Genomic DNA, 20,668 nt, shown 5'->3' on the forward strand with positions numbered 1-20,668 from the left:
GGTGCAAAACAGCATGTTCAGTATGCTACTGCTTAATGTAAATAAACAAAAAGGTAGGAGAAAGGATGCACATGTAAGTCTTTACTTGAAAAAACCATCTCTGGAAGGTTAAAAAGGAAACTGGTAAGAGTGGGTGAAGAGTGGGTGGAGAAACCATAGAATTTCAAGGAGTGGAGGGAGGGAAACTTGCTTTCTTCACTCTTTTTTTTTTTTTTTTAAAGATTTTATTTGAGAGAGAGGGAGAGCAAGTGAGCACAGGATGGGGCAGAGGGAGACGAGAAGCAGACTCCCCACCAAGCAGGGAGCTCAACACAGGGCTCAATCCCAGAACCCTGAGATCATGACCTGAGCTGAAGGTAGACTCTTGACTGAGCCACCCAGGCACCCTGCTTTTTTCACCCTTCTGTATTATTTCAGTTTCTAGCTCTGTGTATAAACTAGCTACTAAGATATTTTAAATAAAAATGCTCAAAAGTAAACATCTTAAAATTAGTTTCCAAAGAGAATGCTTTTTAAAACTCACTTACCATAGTGAGAGTTACCATTTATATCAGGAAAGTTGCAAGGGGGGGGGAGTGATATATCTGCATAATTACTCACAGAAGCATAGAGCATCTCTGAAGAGCTGAAGAGGCGAATGGGGCAGCTGGGGACACAGGTAGAGGAGAATTTCTGTATGTCTTTTTGTACCTTTTGATTTAAAAAATGTGTATATATATATATAGATATATATAGATAGATCTCTCTATATATAGATATATATAGATATAGATATATATATATAGATATATATATCTATATAGAGAGATCTATCTATATATATCTCTCTATATAGAGAGATCTATCTATATATATCTATATATATATACTTTTTGTTTTTAAAGTTTACAAGAAGTGGGGCACCTGGATGTCTCAGTTGGTTAAACGTCAGACTCTTGGTTTTGGTTCAGGTCAGGAGCTCATGGGCTGTGAGATCTAGCCCTGTGTCAGGCTCCCTGCTCAGTGCAGAATCTGCTTGAGATTCTCTCTTTCTCTCTCTTCCTTTCCCTCTGCCCCTCCCCTGTGTACTCCCTCTCTCAAATAAATAAATCAATCTTTAAAAAAAAGATAAAATTTATGAGAGGTATAGAGGAAGGGGAAAGGAAAGGTATCTTGGAAAATAGGAACAGCATGTTTGCTGGGATCAGAAAGCTCTAGTTTCAAATTCTGACTCTTTCTTCCTTTTTTTTTCCTTAAGATTTTATTTATTTATTTGTCAGAGAGAGACAGAGAGCACAGGCAGACAGAGGCAGAGGGAGAATCAGGCTCCCTGGACCCTGGGATCATGACCTGAGCAAAAGGCAGCCATTTAACCGACTGAGCCACCCAGACGTCCTAAAATTCTTTCGATAGCTGTGTGATATTGGGCAATTTGCTGAAATCTCTAGGCCTCTTGTGAAAAAAGCCTCAGAGGAATGTTGTGTGGATTACCTAGAAAATACAACATATAAAGTGGCATTTCCTATGACAGCATTTATTAGGAGGTCAGTTATTTGTAGTCATTATTATATGGCTGATGAACTTCGTATTCCAAAGAACAGTTTCAAGGGTTTTAAGGAAGCACTACTGAACAAGAACCTTGGACTCGGTTCAGCGTTGCTATGTGGGGTGTGTAAAAGTCCCATAACGTGGCACTGGCATTGACCTAGATCAGTGGGAAGCCCAGCATTGACCCTGAAGTGACCCCAGGTGGCATGGTGCCACTTCATAGCACCGGTTGATTAAATGTTGACAGTATGTGCTTGTGCTGTGATTTCTGAAATGAACACTATCAAATGAGCAAAGAGATTTTTAAAGAGATTATGAAAAAAGCAACAAAGACATAAAATCCACAGAACATCTAGCACTTTCATCTTCTTTTCTTTCCTTATTTGTCTTTTCAGGATCACATTGTTAATACTATGACAAATCTATTGGCCTGTTATAAAGGTACCAGCTATAACCACATATTTTTCATTTGCCTCTCTAACTATGTCGTATTATTTGAATGGTCAGCAGAGCTCTTATTACTCTAATGGCAAACAGACATATAAATCTGATCAATCATATTTCTATTGGTGAAAAACTCCAGATATTTATTCTTTATCCCAGTAGTGCTTATATTTTTTGGAATTTCACTGAACAGACTGGTACTTACAATGACTCCTTATTCACAAACGTATCTCCACAAAACTATTTACATTGAAATTAGTTTTTGGTAATTGGTAATATCACGTATTTTGCTGCATGAAACAAAGTAATTCTAAATGTACAGGATTTGTTGTGTCCTTCTTTTTAACAAATGATAATCTCCCGAATGTGTTTCCTAACTTACATTAGCAAGTTGCAACTTTTTTTCAACTCCTAGACTGATAAAGCCTGAGACAGGACAAGATGGATAATATTTTATAACACCTGCTGTGATTCCATCATCTGAAATCTGACAGAGCTGGTGAATAAGGAAGTGAGGTATGGCATCTTGTGCAGTCCGGTGCAGCATTGCAAGAATGGAAGACCAGCGACCCAGTGAGGAAAAACCAAGTATTGCAGCGGCTATGCAGAAAATTCTTGCAGCTTGGAGATTACAAAGGATTTCGGAAAGGGCATTTATTTTTATTGATCTGGATTCAGAGGCAACCACTGAGCATCTACTAAGGGCTCAATAAGTTTACATATATGTTAATTCAATATCTTTTTATTTTTAGGTTGATAGACAGGAGGAGAATGCTGGCTTAGGCGGGAAAATTGCAAGCATTGATTGCTTGGGTATATTATGCCCTTGAGAACTGGCAGACAATAACCTTGAGTTGCTGTTGTTTGTTTGTTTGTTTTAACCCGACTGGCTATCAGTAATGTTAATGTAGGCTGAACCAAGACTTAAGGGAAAACATGTTAGGCTCCAGAGGAGAAATATTAACACCAAAAAAACCAAAACCAAAAGCAAAACCAAAACCCTCACATATTTTATATTTTACAAAGTAGATTCTGCTGGGTCAGTGTTTTTCTTTTAATGGGTTTTCTACCAGTTTTCCTAATTATGAAGAATGGAAGACAAGCTGCCACAGTGTAAGTCTCACCACAAAGGAAACAATGTCATTATTACTTAGGATGCGCAGTTCCCTCACATTGTTCTCTTGGGATATTAAATAGGTTTCCTCTTTCAACAGTCTCTTCCTCTGACAATTCAATACATTAAGGCCAACAATCTTAGTGCCCTGTAACAATTTGGCTGATTAAAATTATGAAAGACTTGGGGTGCCTGGGTGGCTCAGTGGGTTGGGCCTCTGCCTTTGGCTTAGATCATGGTCTCAGGGTCCTGGGATCCAGCCCCACATCAAGCTCTCTGCTCAGCAGGGAGCCTGCTTCCCCCTCTCTCTGCCTGCCTCTCTGCCTACTTGTGATCTCTCTGTCAAATAAATAAAATCTTTAAAAAAAAAAAAATAAAATTATGAAAGACTTGAGTGTGTACTTTTATCTGCATTAACAAGCCATTAGTTAAGACATATCAAATAACTCTGAAGTTCAGTTTGTTTGAAGTTCATTATGATGGTTTATTATCATATAAAGTAACATGTCCAGTGATATATCAAGAGAATAAGCTGACCTAAAATTATGAATGAATGAATGATCTGTTTTATAATATCTTTTCAAATTATCAAATGAAGCAAAACCCTTATTTTAAACAAAAACAGCCAAGAATAACTTTCCAGTATTTTCTCAAGCTGTTTTCTATGTGTTGTTATACTGATGATCCCCCTGCACTCCACTGTGTTCTTTATGGGTGGAGACGTTCACAGTATCTCAGGCCTCCCTGAAGGCTGGAAGTATCGTTCTCATTCACCCTACTGAACTGTTCTGTTTTCTGATGAACTCTGAAATAGTAGGACAAATATATTACTTTTTCAACCCAACTCTACATGTATGGAAGAGATTGGAGATAGCATTAAAGAGAGATAGCAATACATGTAATCTACTTAAGCTGGTATATATAAATTTCTATGCTTTTAAATTGTGAACAGATTTAAATGGATTACTGTATTATGAACACAAAAGTATTGCTTCAATGTTTAATTATTACCAAAGTATCACATATTTTATAGCTCATCAGCTTTATTAGTCAAACACAGCATAAAACCACAGAGTGGAAATGGAAATGTGGTTTAGGATTTGATATGTATCTATGTAGTGAGAGCTGTAACGATGGGACAACAGTTAACATAGAGTATTTAGTGCACTGTGCTAGATGTGTTAGATGAATTATCTTAGGGGTTGGTAACTCTACAAGGGGTCTAATGGTAAACATGCTCTCCAGCTTAGTGTCACACAGTCTCTGTCATAACTACTCAACTTGGCTCTACAGAGCAAAAGCAGCCATAAGTGAATAACCAATAAGCCAGGCTATGTTCTAGTAAAGCTTAGTTTATGGTCATTGAAATGCAAATTTCATATAATTTTCACATGTCACAAAATATTGTTCATAAAAATATTAAAAAAAACATTTAAAAGTGGGGGCGCCTGGGTGGCTCAGTTGGTTGAAGGTCAGTCTCTTGGTTTCCACTTAGGTCTGATCTCAGGGTCCTCAGATGGAGCCTGCTTGGGGTCTGTTTAAAATTCTCTCCCTCTGCCCCTCCCCCCACTCCAACCTTACTTGCAAGTGCCCACTCTCTCTCTCTAAAATAAATAAATCTTAGGGACACTTGTTTGGCTCATCAGTTAAGGATCTGCCTTCCACTCGGGTCACAATCCCAGAGTCCTGGAATCAAGTTCTGCATGGGGCTCCATGCTCAGTGGGGAGCCTGCTTTTCCCTCTGCCTACTGCTCCCCCTGCTTGTGCTCTTTCTCTGACAAACAAATAATTTCTTTCTTTAAAAAAAGTGTTTATTTTATAAGATTAATTTATTTTAGAGAGAGAGAGAGAGTGTGTGCACAAGCCTGAGGGGCAGAGGGAAAGGGAGAGAGAAACTCCAGCCAACTCAGCACTCAGAGCAGAGCCCCAGGCAGGGTTCCATCTCCTGACCCTGAGATCAGGATCTGAGCCTAAACAAGAGTCAGACACTTAACTATGCCACCCAAGAGCCCCTCCAAAAAACCATTTAAAAGTGGAATAATCTTTCTTAGCTCATAGGCCACAGGAAAACAGAAAGTAGGTTAGTTGTGGCCGTGGGCAATGGTTTGCAGAACTCTGCATTACCTCATTGGGTTAATGGGGGTTTCCTAAATGATCAGATATACTGAGATTATACTGTTAAGTGAATGGGAAAGTTCCTCACTAGCATTGTTCCTCACCCTACTATCACTTTCTGCCAGCTGCTGGCACTGAGACTTACCAGGCTTTATTCCATTGTTCCTAAGGTTAAGAGCAGCCTCTATGTCTAGACTCTAGACAAACCAACTGAAGAACTGCTTTCAACTACAAGAATATACAATCCTTCTTAAGGGTTTGAGTTGGAGTAACATGACCCCATTTGGCGTTTTTATAGGTTGAGCTGCTTGCAATGTGGCCAACAGGTAAGGCAATTAAGTTATTGCAGTAATTCAGGGGGAAAGATGATAGTGACCTGGACTGGTCTGGTAAAAATAGGAGAGTAAGAACAGTAGACGGACTGAGTATGTATTTTGTATTAGGTACTTGCTTGGATGAGGATTGTTTCACACTTGTCTCACAAGATAAAAGAAATTGCTGATCCCTCTAAAAATAATTTTTAAAGTGCTATCTAAATTTAGTTGGGGAAGTATATAGCATATCATCTCTTTCCTCTTTTAATTATTTTTTTTAAAAGATTTTATTTATTTATTTTTTGACAGAGAGAGACACAGCAAGAGAGGGAACAGAAGCAGGGGGAGTGGGAGAGGAAGAAGCAGGCTTCCCACCGAGCAGGGAGCCCAATGCGGGACTCCATCCCAGCACCCTGGGATCATGACCTGAATCGAAGGCAGACACTCAACGATTGAGCCACCCAGGCGCCCCTCTTCTTTTAATTATTAATAACCATTTCAAAAATTGCGGGATCCTATTGGTTTGTCTGATTTACTGTTCCCTACCCTAAAGTTGAGCATAACATTTTAAGTTTTTTAACATAAAGGTTAGCTGAAAGTACATTTCCTGGGGAAAAAAAATTCTGCATTCTCCACAGTCCAATTAGGAATTGCTGCGTGGAGACACTTTCTATTCCTAGACTGTTTTCCAGAGGTTTACTTTAGGTTGCGGGACTCCCTCCCGCACTCAGCGACCAGCCACACCCCTGGACCCACCCCGACACTTCCCTCCAGTCTGGCTCCTCCCTCTCCGGCTCCCTCAGGCTTACTCTCCCGCCCACCCGGGAAGCTCCGCCCCAGCCTCCCCCAACCCCCTCCCATGCCGCCAGCCTGAGGCCGGTTCCGCAACCCAACTCCTACCCTCCTTCCGTCGCTTTCCCTTTTCCCCCGCCTCCCTGGCTACCTTCGATTGGCTAAACTGGCTATGCCGCGGCAGGGATGCAGCAGAGACTCGTTCTGATTGGCTAAAGGGTATCCAGGCCTGTTATGATTGGCCGATAAGACCAGACAGCAAGTGTGACTGAGCTCCGGGGTGTGTGGACGCCGCTTTGTTGCCTGAGGGGGGTGGCGGTGGAAGTTCAGGGGGTAGGGGGTAGTGTTTCTCAGGACCCGCACTCGCGGCCGTCGCAGTCACTTCGCCCGGTAGCCTTTAGCGTAGGAGTCGCGCGGACAACAGCCATGAGCGGCGGGGTGTACGGGGGAGGTGAGTGAGTGCGGCCGGACGAGAGAGCGCGCCTTTTTAGCGTGTGGGATTTGTAACCGCCGCCCCCAGCCCTCCTCTCCCCGGCGGCCCCTTCCGGTCTCCCCCGCGCAGGACCCCAGCCTCTCCGCCCCATCCCCGCCCCGTGCTCTGCCCGCCCCCGGAGCCCACCCGGCTCCGCGAGAGCCTCGGGCGCCGGGAGTCGCTGCCGCCTGCGGTTCGTCGGCCCCTAAAGGAGCAGGATTTTGGGGTGCGTGCCGGTCTCCGCCTGGGCGGGCACTCCATCCTGAGGGATCGGGCCCGGAGCCCCGGCTTGAGTGGCCGGGCGTAGGGTCGCATCTTCCCCGGGGTCTCCATAACTCGGCTACCTCGGGGCGCGCGCGCGCGCATTTAAACTTGGGAGGTCCCAGCAGTCTGTAAGCGTGGACGGAGGGTTTCCGCATCGTCCTGTGGAGGGTAGCGCGAGCTGCGAGAGGTACCACTGATTGGAGGAGTGGCGGCCACTCAGGACGCAGCCTCTTCTCGTTCCGCGCTCGACTGCCTCACACCTTTCAGTCACTTCTGCCTGTTGGCTGACTGTGGGTTCTCCGGAGTTACTCGTGGGAACACCTGTAACCTTGGGTCGGCTGTGGTGTAGTGGAAGGATAAGCACGGGCCTGGGGGTTACACAGACCTGGCTTGTACTTTCAGTCTCCCCATTTATGGAGCCCTTTGACGTTCGGCAAGTTGCTTAGCCTTTCCCAACTTGAGGCTCCTCGTTTTGGGAATGGTAATTCCCACCCAGTGGGGTTGGTTGTGAAGGTTCAGTGAGGTAACGATACACTGGGTACACCAAGTGTGGTCCATGGATCGGCAGCGTCCGCGTCACCTGCAATCTTTTTAGCAATGCAGTATCTCAAGCCCCCCTCGAAACGCACTGAATCAGAGCTTTCGTTCTTGCTAGATGGGTAGGAAGCACTGATGTATATGATTCTGGTTTTTGCTGTGTTTGAGGATTTAGAAAACAAGACAGATCTAGAGCGTTGCTTTTGTTATTGTGTCTATTAAGGTTATTGTTTCTGAAGAGGATGGCGTTTTACAGGTAAGGGATAGAAATGAGGTTTTCAAAGTTCTTCGTAGTTTTTGAAGTGTAGCTTGAGTTTCTTTGCGGTAGTATGCTGATCCTCATCCTTTTCTTCCCCGTTTATGTTCTTGGTTTTGATTTCTCAAATGTGAGAGTCAATAGTTTCCCATTTTTGCTTTGCAGAAAGCCCAGTGGATCTTCATGATTTACTTCTTTCCCATCTGAAGATGCCATCCTGACCAAAACACTGGGTGTTTATGCCTTTGCCTCTTGGAGGCTGTTGACTTTGTTTTGACCTTTAGGTTCACTGATCCAAAGACCTAGAAGCTGTTAGTGAGTTTTCCTTAGAAGGGGTTGTTTAATTTGAGGTAAAAATGGATACCAATAAATGCTAGTACAAACATTTTTCGAGTGCATACTTTGTACTAAGAGCTCTTCCAGAGACTTTTCATGTGTTGCGTTTAATATGTGCATTAACCCAATCTGCAGTAGCCCTAGGAAATGATACTGCTATTCTCATATAATGGAATAAGAAAATAAGGTATGGAAAAGACAAAGTAACTGGCCCAGAGTTACATAACTTCCGAGTAAGTGGTGAACAAGAATCTCTGGGATGAAGAAAAAGGCATTTCAGTAAAACCCTTTCCTATTTTAAAAAAATTTTTTGGTTGTTTCTCCGTAGGTCCTTTTTCAGTTATATAGCCACAGCATATTCATGTATGTTTTAGGTCTTCAGAAGAAACGTCCTCTGTCTCATAGGCTTATGGAGAGGAATATGTCTTTTTTTTTTTTTAAGCCTATTTCATATGTAAAATACTTCAAACTCAGAAAAATAAGTGTATGATTTTGTGTTTCAGTTACCCGGGTATGGCTGGTATTTGTAGTAGGTCACCTTTTCCGAAGGGTGTACTGTGAAAAGAAACCAAACCTCCCACCCAGGTTTTGTGTAATTAACTTAGTAACCTGTATTTTTAAAAAATATTTTTTTCATTTATTCGATAGAGAAATCACAAGTAGGCAGAGAGGCAGGCAGAGAGAGAGGGAGAAGTAGGCTCCCCGCTGAGCAGAGAACCAGATGCAGGGCTCAATCCTAGGACCCTGAGATCATGAACTGAGCTGAAGGCAGAGGCTTAACCAACTGAGCCACCCAGGCGCCCCATTAGTCTGTATTTTTTTTTTAAAGATTTTATTTATTTATTTGACAGAGAAAGATTACAAGTAGGCAGAGAGAGAGAGGAGGAAGCAGGCTCCCTGCTGAGCAGAGAGCCTGATGCGGGACTCCATCCCAGGACCCTGAGATCATGACCCGAGCGGAAGGCAGCAGCTTAACCCACTGAGCCACCCAGGCGCCCCTAGTCTGTATTTTTTAACTTGCTTGCTTATTTAAAAGATCTTAGCAGTTTAAGTATTAAAATTTATAACTATCTTATTCTAATAATGATTTCTGATTAGATCTGACATTGATCTTTAGCTTGGGTATAATGCATAATTCATACTTTGGAAAAATATGGAAATGCAGATTTCTATAGTTTCTAACTGATTTCTGGGCCTACTCATTGCTCCTTTGACCATTTTTCATGGTTCTTCTTTTCTTCAAACTCGCATTATAAAAATAAGCAGTCCACTTTTGATAAATTGTGTTTCATCATTCCTGCACCCTCTCACCCCAAATCTCTAATCTTTTTTTTTTTTTAAAGATTTTTTTTATTTTATTTATTTGAGAGAGAGAGACAGTGAGAGAATGAGCGAGGAGAAGGTCAGAGAGCGAAGCAGACTCCCCATGGAGCTGGGAGCCTGATGTGGGACTCGATCCCGGGACTCCAGGATCACGCCCTGAGCCGGAGGCAGTCGTCCAACCAACTGCGCCACCCAGGCGTCCCCCCAAATCTCTAATCTTAAAAATTTCTCAAGACCATCATCCCCATGAGGTGGGGCATCCTTTTCCAAACACACAAACAAAAAATAAATAAAATGCTTTCTTCCAAAGTCATTTGCCTTCAGTATTATATGGGAATGTTTTAAGACCAGTTTAGAAAATTGCCACCATTGCTTCATGTTTTCCCAGGAAAATCACCACACCTCTAAATATGAAAGCCATTTACTTTGTGGAAAAACATCAATATCCTCAGAGAAGTGAAAACAGTGTTTTTTGAAGCAAAGGGATTCAGCGGGTTTTTTTCCATTAGAAATTGTATCCTGGTTTTTAAATATTCAGACCTCCATGGTTATGGTTTAAGTCCCCTATCTCCCTTTGCCATTCTCCTATTTTGGGTTTGTTGGCACTTAGTTTTTTAACAAAACAAGATACAGGAAATAGACCTATTTCCCATCCTTTGAAAAAGGAAAATAGGCAGATGTAAAATTCCAAGAATCAGGAGTGTCACTCAGATTAAAATTCTACTCTGTCTAGTTTGCCTCCCCCCACCCAAAAAATAGTTTGCCATCTAATTAGGACAGGAGCATAATAGATTTGTTAGATTTTTTTCATTTCATTAAAAAAACAGTTTTTGAGTGCTCATTATGTGCCAGGCAGGTATAGCCTCTACCAAGATGCTTAGCCTTATAGGAAAGTCCGTCAAATAGACACCATATTTTACCTGTTTTTAGTTGTATATTCCCCCACCCAAATTTTAAAGAGCTGAAGTTGGGATATTTCTCTCTCCTTTTGTGGGTTTTTCTACTTTACATATTTAAAATTTAAAAAATGTTAATTCCAGTCTAATTAACATGGAACATTTCTTGATGGTTTGGCAGAGTTTAATTGGCAGCATGCTTTTTTTTTTCTTTGTGATGCATGAAATAATGGTGCATCTTATCATTTATACCATATGATGAGAATTGGGTGACATGATGAGAAAGGGTAACTAATTCAACATAGTGTGTTCAGTAGTGACAATATGTAGAAGTTACAAAGGTAGAACAGACAAGAAAGTTATTAACTCAGTATGGGGAAGTCAGAGAACTTCACAAGAGAGGTTATGGGGATGGTGGAGGAAGAGTAGAGAAGGACCGCATATGCAAAGGGTAGCTTAGTGAGAGCACATGGTGGTAGTGCTAGTATGTGAGGTGGGATATAGGACTACTGTCAGATTTTGCTAAGCCTTGAATATGAACTCAGTGGAATGATTTGAATTTTATTTTGTAGATGATGGGAAACCACTGAGTGATGCTCTTTTTATTGAAGGATTTATGTACCCATGTGTTCAGAGTTACAATTTTGAAAGATAACAGTGCAGCAGATTGATTGGGGATGGAGAAGGTGAAGAGATGGGAAACGGTACTTATAGGGAATCGTAATAATTCTCTGTTGAGATAGTTTGATTCAGGGGGCTCCTGGGTGGCTTAGTTGGTTGAGCATCCAACTCTTGGTTTCTGCTCAGGTCATGATCCTGGGATCGTTGTATCAAGCCCCACCTTGGACTCTGTGCTCTCAGGAGTCTGCTTAAGATTCTCTCCCTCTCTCTCTCTCTGCCCCTCCCCTGTGTGTGTGTGTGTGTGTGTGTGTGTGTGTGTCCATCGCCCGTGCACTTGCACTCCAATATTTTTTAAAAGAAGAGCTTGACCCAAGACAGTGGCAATGGTAGTAAAGAAGAGGGTAATTGAGAAATATTTAGCAGAAATGTTTTGCAAAACTTTTTGAGAGGTATGAAAAATGTGAAGGCATTCACAATTCTCAGTGTTTTGCCTCTGCTGACTAGGCCACAAATTATGATAGCACGGCTGAGACTAGGTTAGGTAGGATGGGGAACAGAAGACAGTGCTTCAGATATGTTGAATTTGAGGTACCAGTGGGCCATCAGGAGGAATTGATGTTGTACACTAAGAAGTTTGAGATGCGACCTTTCGGCTCTCTGAGTAGCACCACAGCAGTTGTTAAGAACAAGTGCCTTAGTAAAGGGGCTAGAAGGGGACCCAAGAAGAAAGCAGTTGATCTGTTTTCTAAGAAAAATTGGTATTTGAAAGTACCACCTGTGTTCAGTGTTAAGAAGTACGGGAAAAACACTAGTCAAGAGAACTTAATGGAGCCAAAATCGCATCTGAAGGCCTAGGTATCATGTTTTTGAAGTGAGCCTTGCTGATCTACAGAATGACGAACTTGCATTTATTTTTACTGCTTATTTTTTTAAAGATTTATTTATTTGAGAGAGTGTGTGCGCTTTGCAGGGGGGAGTGGTGTAGGGTAGGGCAGAGAGAGTCTTAAGCAGACTTTACACTCAGCATGGAGCAGGGGCAGCATGGGGGGAAGTGGGGGAATCCACCACAACCTGAGCAGAAACCAAGAGCCTGATGCTTAACCCTCTGCACCATGCGGGTGCCCCGATGTAGTTGGTTGGATATGAGCCAGCTGGATATGAGCCACCAGGCCAAGAATCTGTTTAAAATTTGGACATTTAATGGTAACAAAAAATCTTATTTGTAACATTTTTTTAAAAAGTTTGAGATATGGATCTAGATGAAGGTGAGGACTTGAGAGATTTGAGATGGAATCTTATTTAATTAATTAATTTATTTTTTAAGATTTTATTTATTTATTTGACAGAGAGAGATCACAAGTAGGCAGAGAGGCAGGCAGAGAGAGGAAGGAAAGCAGGCTCCCTGCTGAGCAGAGAGCCTGACATGGGGCTCAATCCCAGGACCCTGGGATCATCACCTGAGCCGAAGGCAGAGGCTTTAACCCACTGAGCCACCCAAGTGCCCCTGTGATCTACTTTAAAACATTATAAGAAAGGAGTCATAAGTGTCCTGATGTGCTGTATTTGTTTGCTAGGGCTACTGTAACAAGGTACCACAGACTGTGTGGCTTAAATAACAGAAATTAATTTTCTCTCTATTCTGGAAGCAAGAAATCTGGTATCAAAGTGTTGGCAGAGTCGTTTTCTTTGGAGGTCTTTCTCTTTGGCTTATAAGCACTCTCTTCTCCCTGTGTCTGCACATGGTCTTTCCTCTGCGTATCTGTATCCAATTGTCCTCTTCATGCCAAAACACCAGTCATAGTGGGTTAGGGGCCATTCTAACTATCTCATTTTAATTTAATTGCTTCTTTAAATTAAGACCTTGATCTCTAAATAGAGTCAAGTTCTAAGATACTAGGAGTTAAGATTTCAACATAGGAATTTTAGGGAAAAACAGTTCAGCCCAGAGCTTTGTGAAAGAGGTCCATGATACAGAAAAGGTTAAGAGCCCTTTCGTAGGACAAAAGATTGATTCTTGAGAAAGGTAACTCATTTGTTTAGTTAGGATATTTCTTTAGCGAGTATTCTGATTAGTCAGTGTTAACGTTTCTTAATTCATATTCATTGGGTAACTTTACTCTTTGTTCCTGAATGTACAGCTATGGTGATAACAAATGCACCCCTACTTTTAGACAAAATTATTTGGATCAGAGGGTTGTATAGAGAATGGAATTACTTTGTGAAATGTAGTAAGTGCAGAAACTTCCTTTCAAATTAGAAGTAAAAATAGGTAGCTCTTCAGTTTATTTGAATAAAAATGAGATCATTATTCTGTAAGGACACCATCTCTAAACTACGAATATCTGTATAACCACTGATTTTTCTTTATTTTAAAACTTAATTTTTAGTGCTTCAGACATACTAAAAATGTGTAAGTTTATGTGTGATAAATAGATGTAGTATGTTACTATATTTGCCTGAGATATTTTAAGAAGTAGAACGTTATTGATACAGAGTCCCCTCCTCTCCCTCCATAGAAGAAGCCACAGAACTGAAGTTGTAGGCAACATTCCCAGACCCCATACAGATTTTATGCTTTTACTCAGTTTGTGTGTCCATAATGAATTAAATAGTATCATAACGTGTGTGTGTGTGTGTGTGTGTGTATTAACTAGCTGTTCGAACTAACCATTTTTTGGAGATTTATCCGTATTAATATATGTAGATCTAGACCATTCATTTTACCTGCTGTATAATATTTCATGGTGTGAATAAATTATAGTTTATCTGTCTCCATACTGAGAGACCGTTAGATTATTTCTATTTTTTCCTGTGATGAGCAGTGTGAAGATGATAATGGTAATAGTGGCTACCACCTGCTGTGATTATTATGTGCAGGTACTGTTCCAGGTGATTACATGCATTATAGCATTTAACATGTTTAATTATTCAAGCATTCTGTGAGATAGGAACTATTATTATGCACATTTACATATGAGGAAACTGAGGCAGAGAAGTTAGAAATCACCCAGGGTCACATAGCTAGTAAACATTCTAAAATGTGTCTCCTTTTGGTATGTGTGTGAGAGTTTCTCTAGAGAAGATAAAAGTGTAATGTGTATGCACATTTTAAACTTTAATGCATATGACTGAATTGTACATTGTGGTCTTACCAGTTTACAGCTTTTATAAGCAAATGTGTAGGAGCTCTTCTTTGCCTACATCTTTGACAACACTTGATCTTATCAGGTGGATTTTGCCAATTTAATGGAGATAAATAATCGTTCTTTATACTTTTTAAGGATTGAAAAAAATTCTTACTTGAAAAATTAGTGTCTGGAAAACCCAGGTGTTTTGTTTTTGGAGGCATGCTGTTTTAATGCTATACTTGAAATATTTTAAAGTATAATTAAAGTTTATTCTCTGAATATGAATGTGAAAAGAAAATTACCAGCTTTCTTCCTCAGCATTAAACTTTATTAAAAATCTTTGAAATGTGTGAACTTTGATAACTTCATTTTCATGACTTTTACTTGGTCTGTATAATTACATCTTAAACTCTTATTCTTCGGAGTCCCTCTTTTTCTTGGAGTTTTGCTAAGTTTCTTCTCTAATTGCATGGAATGTAATTTCCCTTAATACCTGAAAAAATGGTACCTAAGTATACTGCATATCTTCCCTTTGCCCCTCCAGATCTACTTTCCACCCATTCATCCTATTTGTGCCTGGAAAGGCTGATCATATTTCCTACTCTATGCCTCTTGTCCTGGTAGAACTATTAATAGGGAGCCCTTTTCGCACTCAGAAGTGGCCCAGTTTGGGTGATAAACTGTGAGATGACATGAGCCGATGGAGAGTGGGGGAGAGAGAGGTTGGCATATTTATTAGCCTGGTTCCATCCCCTCAGGGTTAGCCATGGCTCACTGCATCCCTCAACTGAAGTCACAGCTCCTTGTCAGGTAGCCCTCCAAACACAACTCTCTCTGGGTTCTGGTAACAGTTCTTCTCCATGTTTCTTCAGTTCTAAGGGTGGTATTATTAGTGCTAGGGTACCATACTATCCCTTTTGGTTTTCCTGTATTATCCCCACATCTTTGTAAATAGCCCTTTTGAGAAGTAAGGTCTTGCAAATTACCCAATTTTAGTGTACTGTCTCATTGCTGATTGAACTTATACTGATACAATTATGACTTGTTGTATTTTAACTAAATGAATCTTTAAGATGTATTTAAAATGAGGTTCAAGCTAGTAATAATATGAATGTAATACCTGCTTTAATTTGTAATACAGGTTTCATATACTTTATCATTTTAAGCACATTAAGTGCTCTTAATTTTCATATGATACCTGTAGGTTGTTAATGTTAATTATCCTTCATCTTTTCAGATGAAGTTGGAGCTCTTGTTTTTGATATTGGATCCTACACTGTGAGAGCTGGTTATGCTGGTGAAGACTGTCCCAAAGTAAGTGTAGTATTAGTTAATTGGATATGAAAAGGCCATTTATGTAGAATTAAATTCATGCAGAAATTCTGACTCAATTACAGTAAAAGACTTTAGTTGGAAAAAAATGACTACTTGATAAAAGCAGGTAAAACTGATTTCAAAAAAAAAAAAGCAGATAAAACTTGTATTATCATGTTCTTGACTCTTCCAGGTGGATTTCCCCACAGCTATTGGTATGGTGGTAGAAAGAGATGATGGAAGCACCCTGATGGAAATCGACGGCGATAAAGGCAAACAGGGTGGCCCCACCTATTATATAGATACTAATGCCCTGCGTGTTCCCAGGGAGAATACGGAGGCCATTTCACCACTAAAAAATGGGATGGGTACGATCTTTGCTTCTGTGGATTTGATTTATAGAATATACATGCTGTGTTTTAGACATAAAACTTGTAAGTTGACTATCAGGTATTTTATTATTTTTATTCCACAAACTGATGTTCCGGCACTAAGAATACAAAGAGGCATCAAGCATGTTCCTCTTCCTTAAGAGACTCGTAGGGTAGATAGATATAAATATACAATAAATATACAAATATTTGTATATTTGTATAGTTATGTTTGATAAGCAGTGGGATTAGAAAGGAGGGGTATTTAACTCTGTCACTGGGGGTCAGTGATGGTTTTCATAAAGGAGGTAACTTTTGTATTGGATCTTGATCAATAAATAAAGATGAGCCTGACTGCAAGGCTGGCATATGTAAAGGGGTGGGGCTGTGGAAAAAGCCTACCTGTTTAGAAAGATCATCAATTAAGTATAGCTGTAACAGTGGATGCTTTAGGACCAGTTGCAGGAAAGGTGAGCATGGAGCAGTAATAATAAGGCTTGTAAACCATGCCACGGGTGTATTAAGCTGGCAGCTCTGAAAGGTAACTCCAAAGGAGTATAAACAGAGGTGTGACATATTCATACCTGCCAGCTGGAGAGATTCTAAAAGCAGTATGTAGGCTAGATTGGAAGGTGTTAATAGAAACAGGAGGATCAGGTAGGGAGGTGAGAATTCAGATGAAAAGTGAAGAGGGTTGAAATTTTATCACTGATGGTGGAGATTCTGAGGTGGCTTTGAGAGATATCAAAGAGGTGAAAAGAGATGAGTTGAAAAAGTTTCTTCAATTTTTGATGGAAGTGATTGGGTACCGTTCGTTGAAGTAGGATAGAATGGGAAGGAGCAAGTTTTACGGTCTTAACAGACAAGTATATTACATGAGATCACTTATAGGTTCATTTATTCACGAGAAGGACTCACAGGAATCAGCATATAGTTGTATTCATGGCTAAGATTTATTACATTGAGAGGATACAAAGCAAAATAGACAGGAAAAAAGGACATCAAGTGAAGTCCAGAGGAAACCAGTGCAGACTTCTCAGTCTTCTCACAGTGGAGTCAGGGAGGATGTACTTAATTCCTCTAGTGATGAGATGTAACATGTGTGTTGTCTACCAGAGGAGCTCATTGGAGACGATTTTTACTGTGGTGGTCACATAGGGACCCTGCACCTTGCATGTACTAAAATCCAAGGCTCCCAGAGGGAAAGAAGGTGTTCAGCATAAACCACATTGTATGAACAGTTTAGGCACAGTGAACTATTCTTATTATTTAGGGGAAATTTTATATCAGTGTAGGTAACTGGTTGTCAGTCAAATTCCCAGATACCACTGGGGATCAGCCTTACAAACAGGTGTTTTTCTGTACAGAGTGTAAATGAGTTTGTTACTGCGTTCAAAGTATTTGAATATAGGTGCTGTTAGAGCAAGTGGGTGAGGAAAATTTTAAGACATGGAGTTGCATTATATTAACCAGAAAGAATGTGAGATTTGAGACACGGGTTGAGGATGGGGTTCCTTGTCAGAGCTTGTTCTGTATTTAACAGAAGAGAAGAAAAGGTGCCCCTGAAGGAGGAATAGTTAGGGATGTAGGAGAATTAATATTCAGCAGAAGGCCAAGGGAAGAACAAGTTCTGGAAGCATGGAAGTGATTAATTCTCATTGTTCTCAGCTGGGACATTGAAATTTACACTAAGAAGGGAAGAGAAAAGTTAGAGTGACTACCAAAGTTCATTTACCAAAACAAAATCCTCCTACACCTGTGGGAGTATGTTGTACAAGTCATGACATTCTTCTTTGGACAGTGGCAAAACAAATTTTTAAACTGTTGAGCAGTCAGTAGTGTCAGATAATGTTAAAAGAGGTCAAGAGATAGTACAAATGGGAAGTTTCCTCTGGATTTGTCCGTTAGAAGGTCATTAGTGACTTATGCAAGTAGTTTTGATGGAATGTTTAGGTGAAAGCCAAATTAAGGCATATTAAATTCCCTGAGGGGTTTTTTTTTTTGTATCTTTTAATGTTTTTTCAAGTAGATTGTAAGCTTTTTGAATATCAGATCTAGATCATACCATTCTTTTGTATGTTCTCCTACCATTTAAATTGCATACTATGCTTCTAGTAAGTACTCACTGAATAATATTTTTTTGGTATTTTAGGTCTGTTAGATACACCAATTACATTTGGGACAGGTCTACAGATTGTGATACTGTGGGGGCTGAAGGAAACAAAAGGAGTTCCCATATTCATAGAAAACAAAGATGATGTCTATATAAATACTGTATTACGGTTCTAATTTTAGTATATGAGCTGCCGAAGTGAGCACTAAAGTACTATATTATGAAGTAAATCTATGAAATAAGTAGGTTCTGTTGTTAATGCTAAACTGTAGAAACAGTCTCTTAAAAGATTCTGTATTCATCTTCAACTAAGCATTGTTTTCAGGGTGTTAATCTTATATTGTAGTTGAAGACTGGGATAGTTTCCAGGCTATTTTGGATCATACCTACAAAATGCATGTCAAATCAGAAGCCAGCCTGCATCCTGTTCTCATGTCAGAAGCACCGGTAAGACAGACTTTGTTTTCTGAGTTTCTGTAGTTGTTGTTTTTTAAACTCATTTGAAGAATGTTTTCTTTTTCTTTAAAGCGGCATAGAAGTTCATATTTTGAATTTTGAAAATTAGGGAAAGGGGGATTAATTTTTACATACTATTATAATTTTTATTATCTCAATAAGTAAAATATTCAAAGAACAATAACAAAGCACCCTAAATGGGGTTTGGTTCCCCCCCCCCAGGGATTTTTGTTGTTGTTGTTTTATTATGCTGTGTTGGTCACTGTACAGTACATCATTAGTTTTTGATGTAGTGTTCCATGATTCATTGTTTGCGTATAATACCCAGTGCTCCATGCAGTCTGTGCTCTCCTTATTTTTCAGGGATTTGTTTAACATTTGATTTCTTTGGGCTGCTTCCCTTTGGGTTTATGAATTACCCCTGTGCTCCAGAGGCAGGGTGTATCTGCTTGTATACTCTGCTCTCCAAGTGAGAAGTCCACTGTGGAACTAGGGCTGGAAATTACCAGACTGAAGTCTCTTGTGAAATAAATTTGGTACAGAGTCCAAAGAGCCTAGCAGGCTAGCTAACAATCATAAATTATCAACATTTTGTTACTGTTTTTAACCTAGTTTCGTTTAGGAGTACCAGCTCTAAGTAGGAAAATTTGGTGGTTTAAAATTACTAGGTTCACTCTTAAGATTTAATAATACTTTATAAGAATCATGATTTTCTTGTACTTTGAAAAGTCTGTATAACTTGTAGAATTCATAGAAGCAGTTTTACTTTTTATTAAATGGTAAATTTTAATTGATTTTTACTAAATTTATTTACAAACAAAAATATATATTCTTATGAGGATTATTTTCTGTGGTACCGTATTCTATTTTTAATATTTATATCTTTGTTAATATAGTGCTATATTGAATCTTGAAATCAACTTTTTAGTTTTTAAACAGTAAATAACTTGCATTTCTTTTTCCCCTCTTCTCAAGTGGAATACTAGAGCAAAGAGAGAGAAACTGACAGAATTAATGTTTGAACACTACAATATCCCTGCATTCTTCCTTTGCAAAACTGCAGTTTTGACAGCGTATCCTTTAAAGAGTAATACTCAGCTTTTCTTTCAAAGTAAATGTGGTGCCTTTAAAGGGAATGCCCCCAGCAGGAAGACATGAGTCAGTTCTTGCTTGTTCAAAAGTTTGGGTTTTTTTCCTCTCTCCTTAATTTTTGGCTGTCCTTTAGTATTTCTTATTGGAATAAATATGCCAGAAGTTATTAGAGGGAAATAAGAAAGAAATGCTCAAATCCTGCTTGTTATCAAGGTTTTTAAAACATTTATTTTTAGAAGGGGAATGTGAATAGAGGGTAGTGTTTAAGCCAGTTGGATTAAACAAGTTCAAAGATTGCCATTTTCTTTCTCTTCTCCCATTACTATAGAAAAGTGGAAATTAGCTATAAGTTCACTTAAGATTTAATCATCAATTTAAAAAAAATCACCAAATATTTATTGTAGACATGTTAAGGGACAGACCAGGAAATACTATGTCCTTATCTCAAAGAATTTGTAATGTAATATTCTTGTTAAAAGGTAACTAACAGATTTATATAGTATTTTAAGGGATGCCAGTGGCTCAGTTGGTAAAGTGTCTGCCTTCAGCTTGGGTCACGGTGGCAGGATCCTGGGATCCAGTCCCCAGGTAGTTTCCTTGCTCAGCAGGTCCCTGAGCTGCCTGCCGCTCCCCCTCTTTGTGCACATGTGCTCTCACTCTCTTACAAATAAATAAAATCTTAAAAAAAAAAAAAGTACTTCAAAATAACTGGCAAAAGTCATGAAGAAGTACATATTAATTTGATTTTTTTGTATAGTAATGGTGGAAGTTCATCAGAGGAAAATAATAGCCTGACAAATCTTTATGAAGAGATTTAAAGGGGTTCCTGGGTGGCCAGTCAGTTAAGCATCTGCCTTTGGCTCAGGTCCTGACCTCAGGGTCCTGGGATCGAGCCTTGAGTCAAGCTTCCTGCTCTGTGGGGAATCTGCCTGCTGCTCTGCCTACTTGTGCTCCCTCTCCCTCTCTGTCAAATAAATAAATAAAAATCTTAAAAAAAATAAATCTTTATAAAGAAAATAGAATTTATTTGTATGATATAGGGGAAGGAGCCCTGTATTTAGGGTTAATTTGATAAGCTTACAGACTGTGTGATTTTGAATTCAGTACTTAAAACCTAGCTTTACTGGGGCGCCTGGGTGGCTCAATGGGTTAAGCCACTAGCAGGGAGCCTGCTTCCCTCTCT

The 20,668-nt window shown here is 39.8% G+C and overlaps 1 protein-coding gene across 1 annotated transcript in view; it reads left to right on the forward strand.

Moving 5' to 3' along the window:
* The first annotated feature begins 6,561 nt into the window (after positions 1-6,561).
* ACTL6A (actin like 6A) overlaps positions 6,562-20,668 on the forward strand; it is a 29,089-nt gene continuing 14,982 nt past the window's right edge. Inside the window, exons 1-5 of the mRNA XM_044251831.1 lie at positions 6,562-6,757; positions 15,377-15,453; positions 15,647-15,821; positions 18,284-18,384; positions 19,369-19,466. Coding sequence (XP_044107766.1) covers positions 6,733-6,757; positions 15,377-15,453; positions 15,647-15,821; positions 18,284-18,384; positions 19,369-19,466 — 476 coding nt within the window. The 5' untranslated portion in view covers positions 6,562-6,732. The remainder of the gene's footprint in view (positions 6,758-15,376; positions 15,454-15,646; positions 15,822-18,283; positions 18,385-19,368; positions 19,467-20,668) is intronic.

The sequence above is a fragment of the Neovison vison genome, chromosome 6, assembly GCF_020171115.1.
Source record: "Neovison vison isolate M4711 chromosome 6, ASM_NN_V1, whole genome shotgun sequence".
NCBI classification, from domain to species: Eukaryota; Metazoa; Chordata; class Mammalia; order Carnivora; family Mustelidae; genus Neogale; species Neogale vison.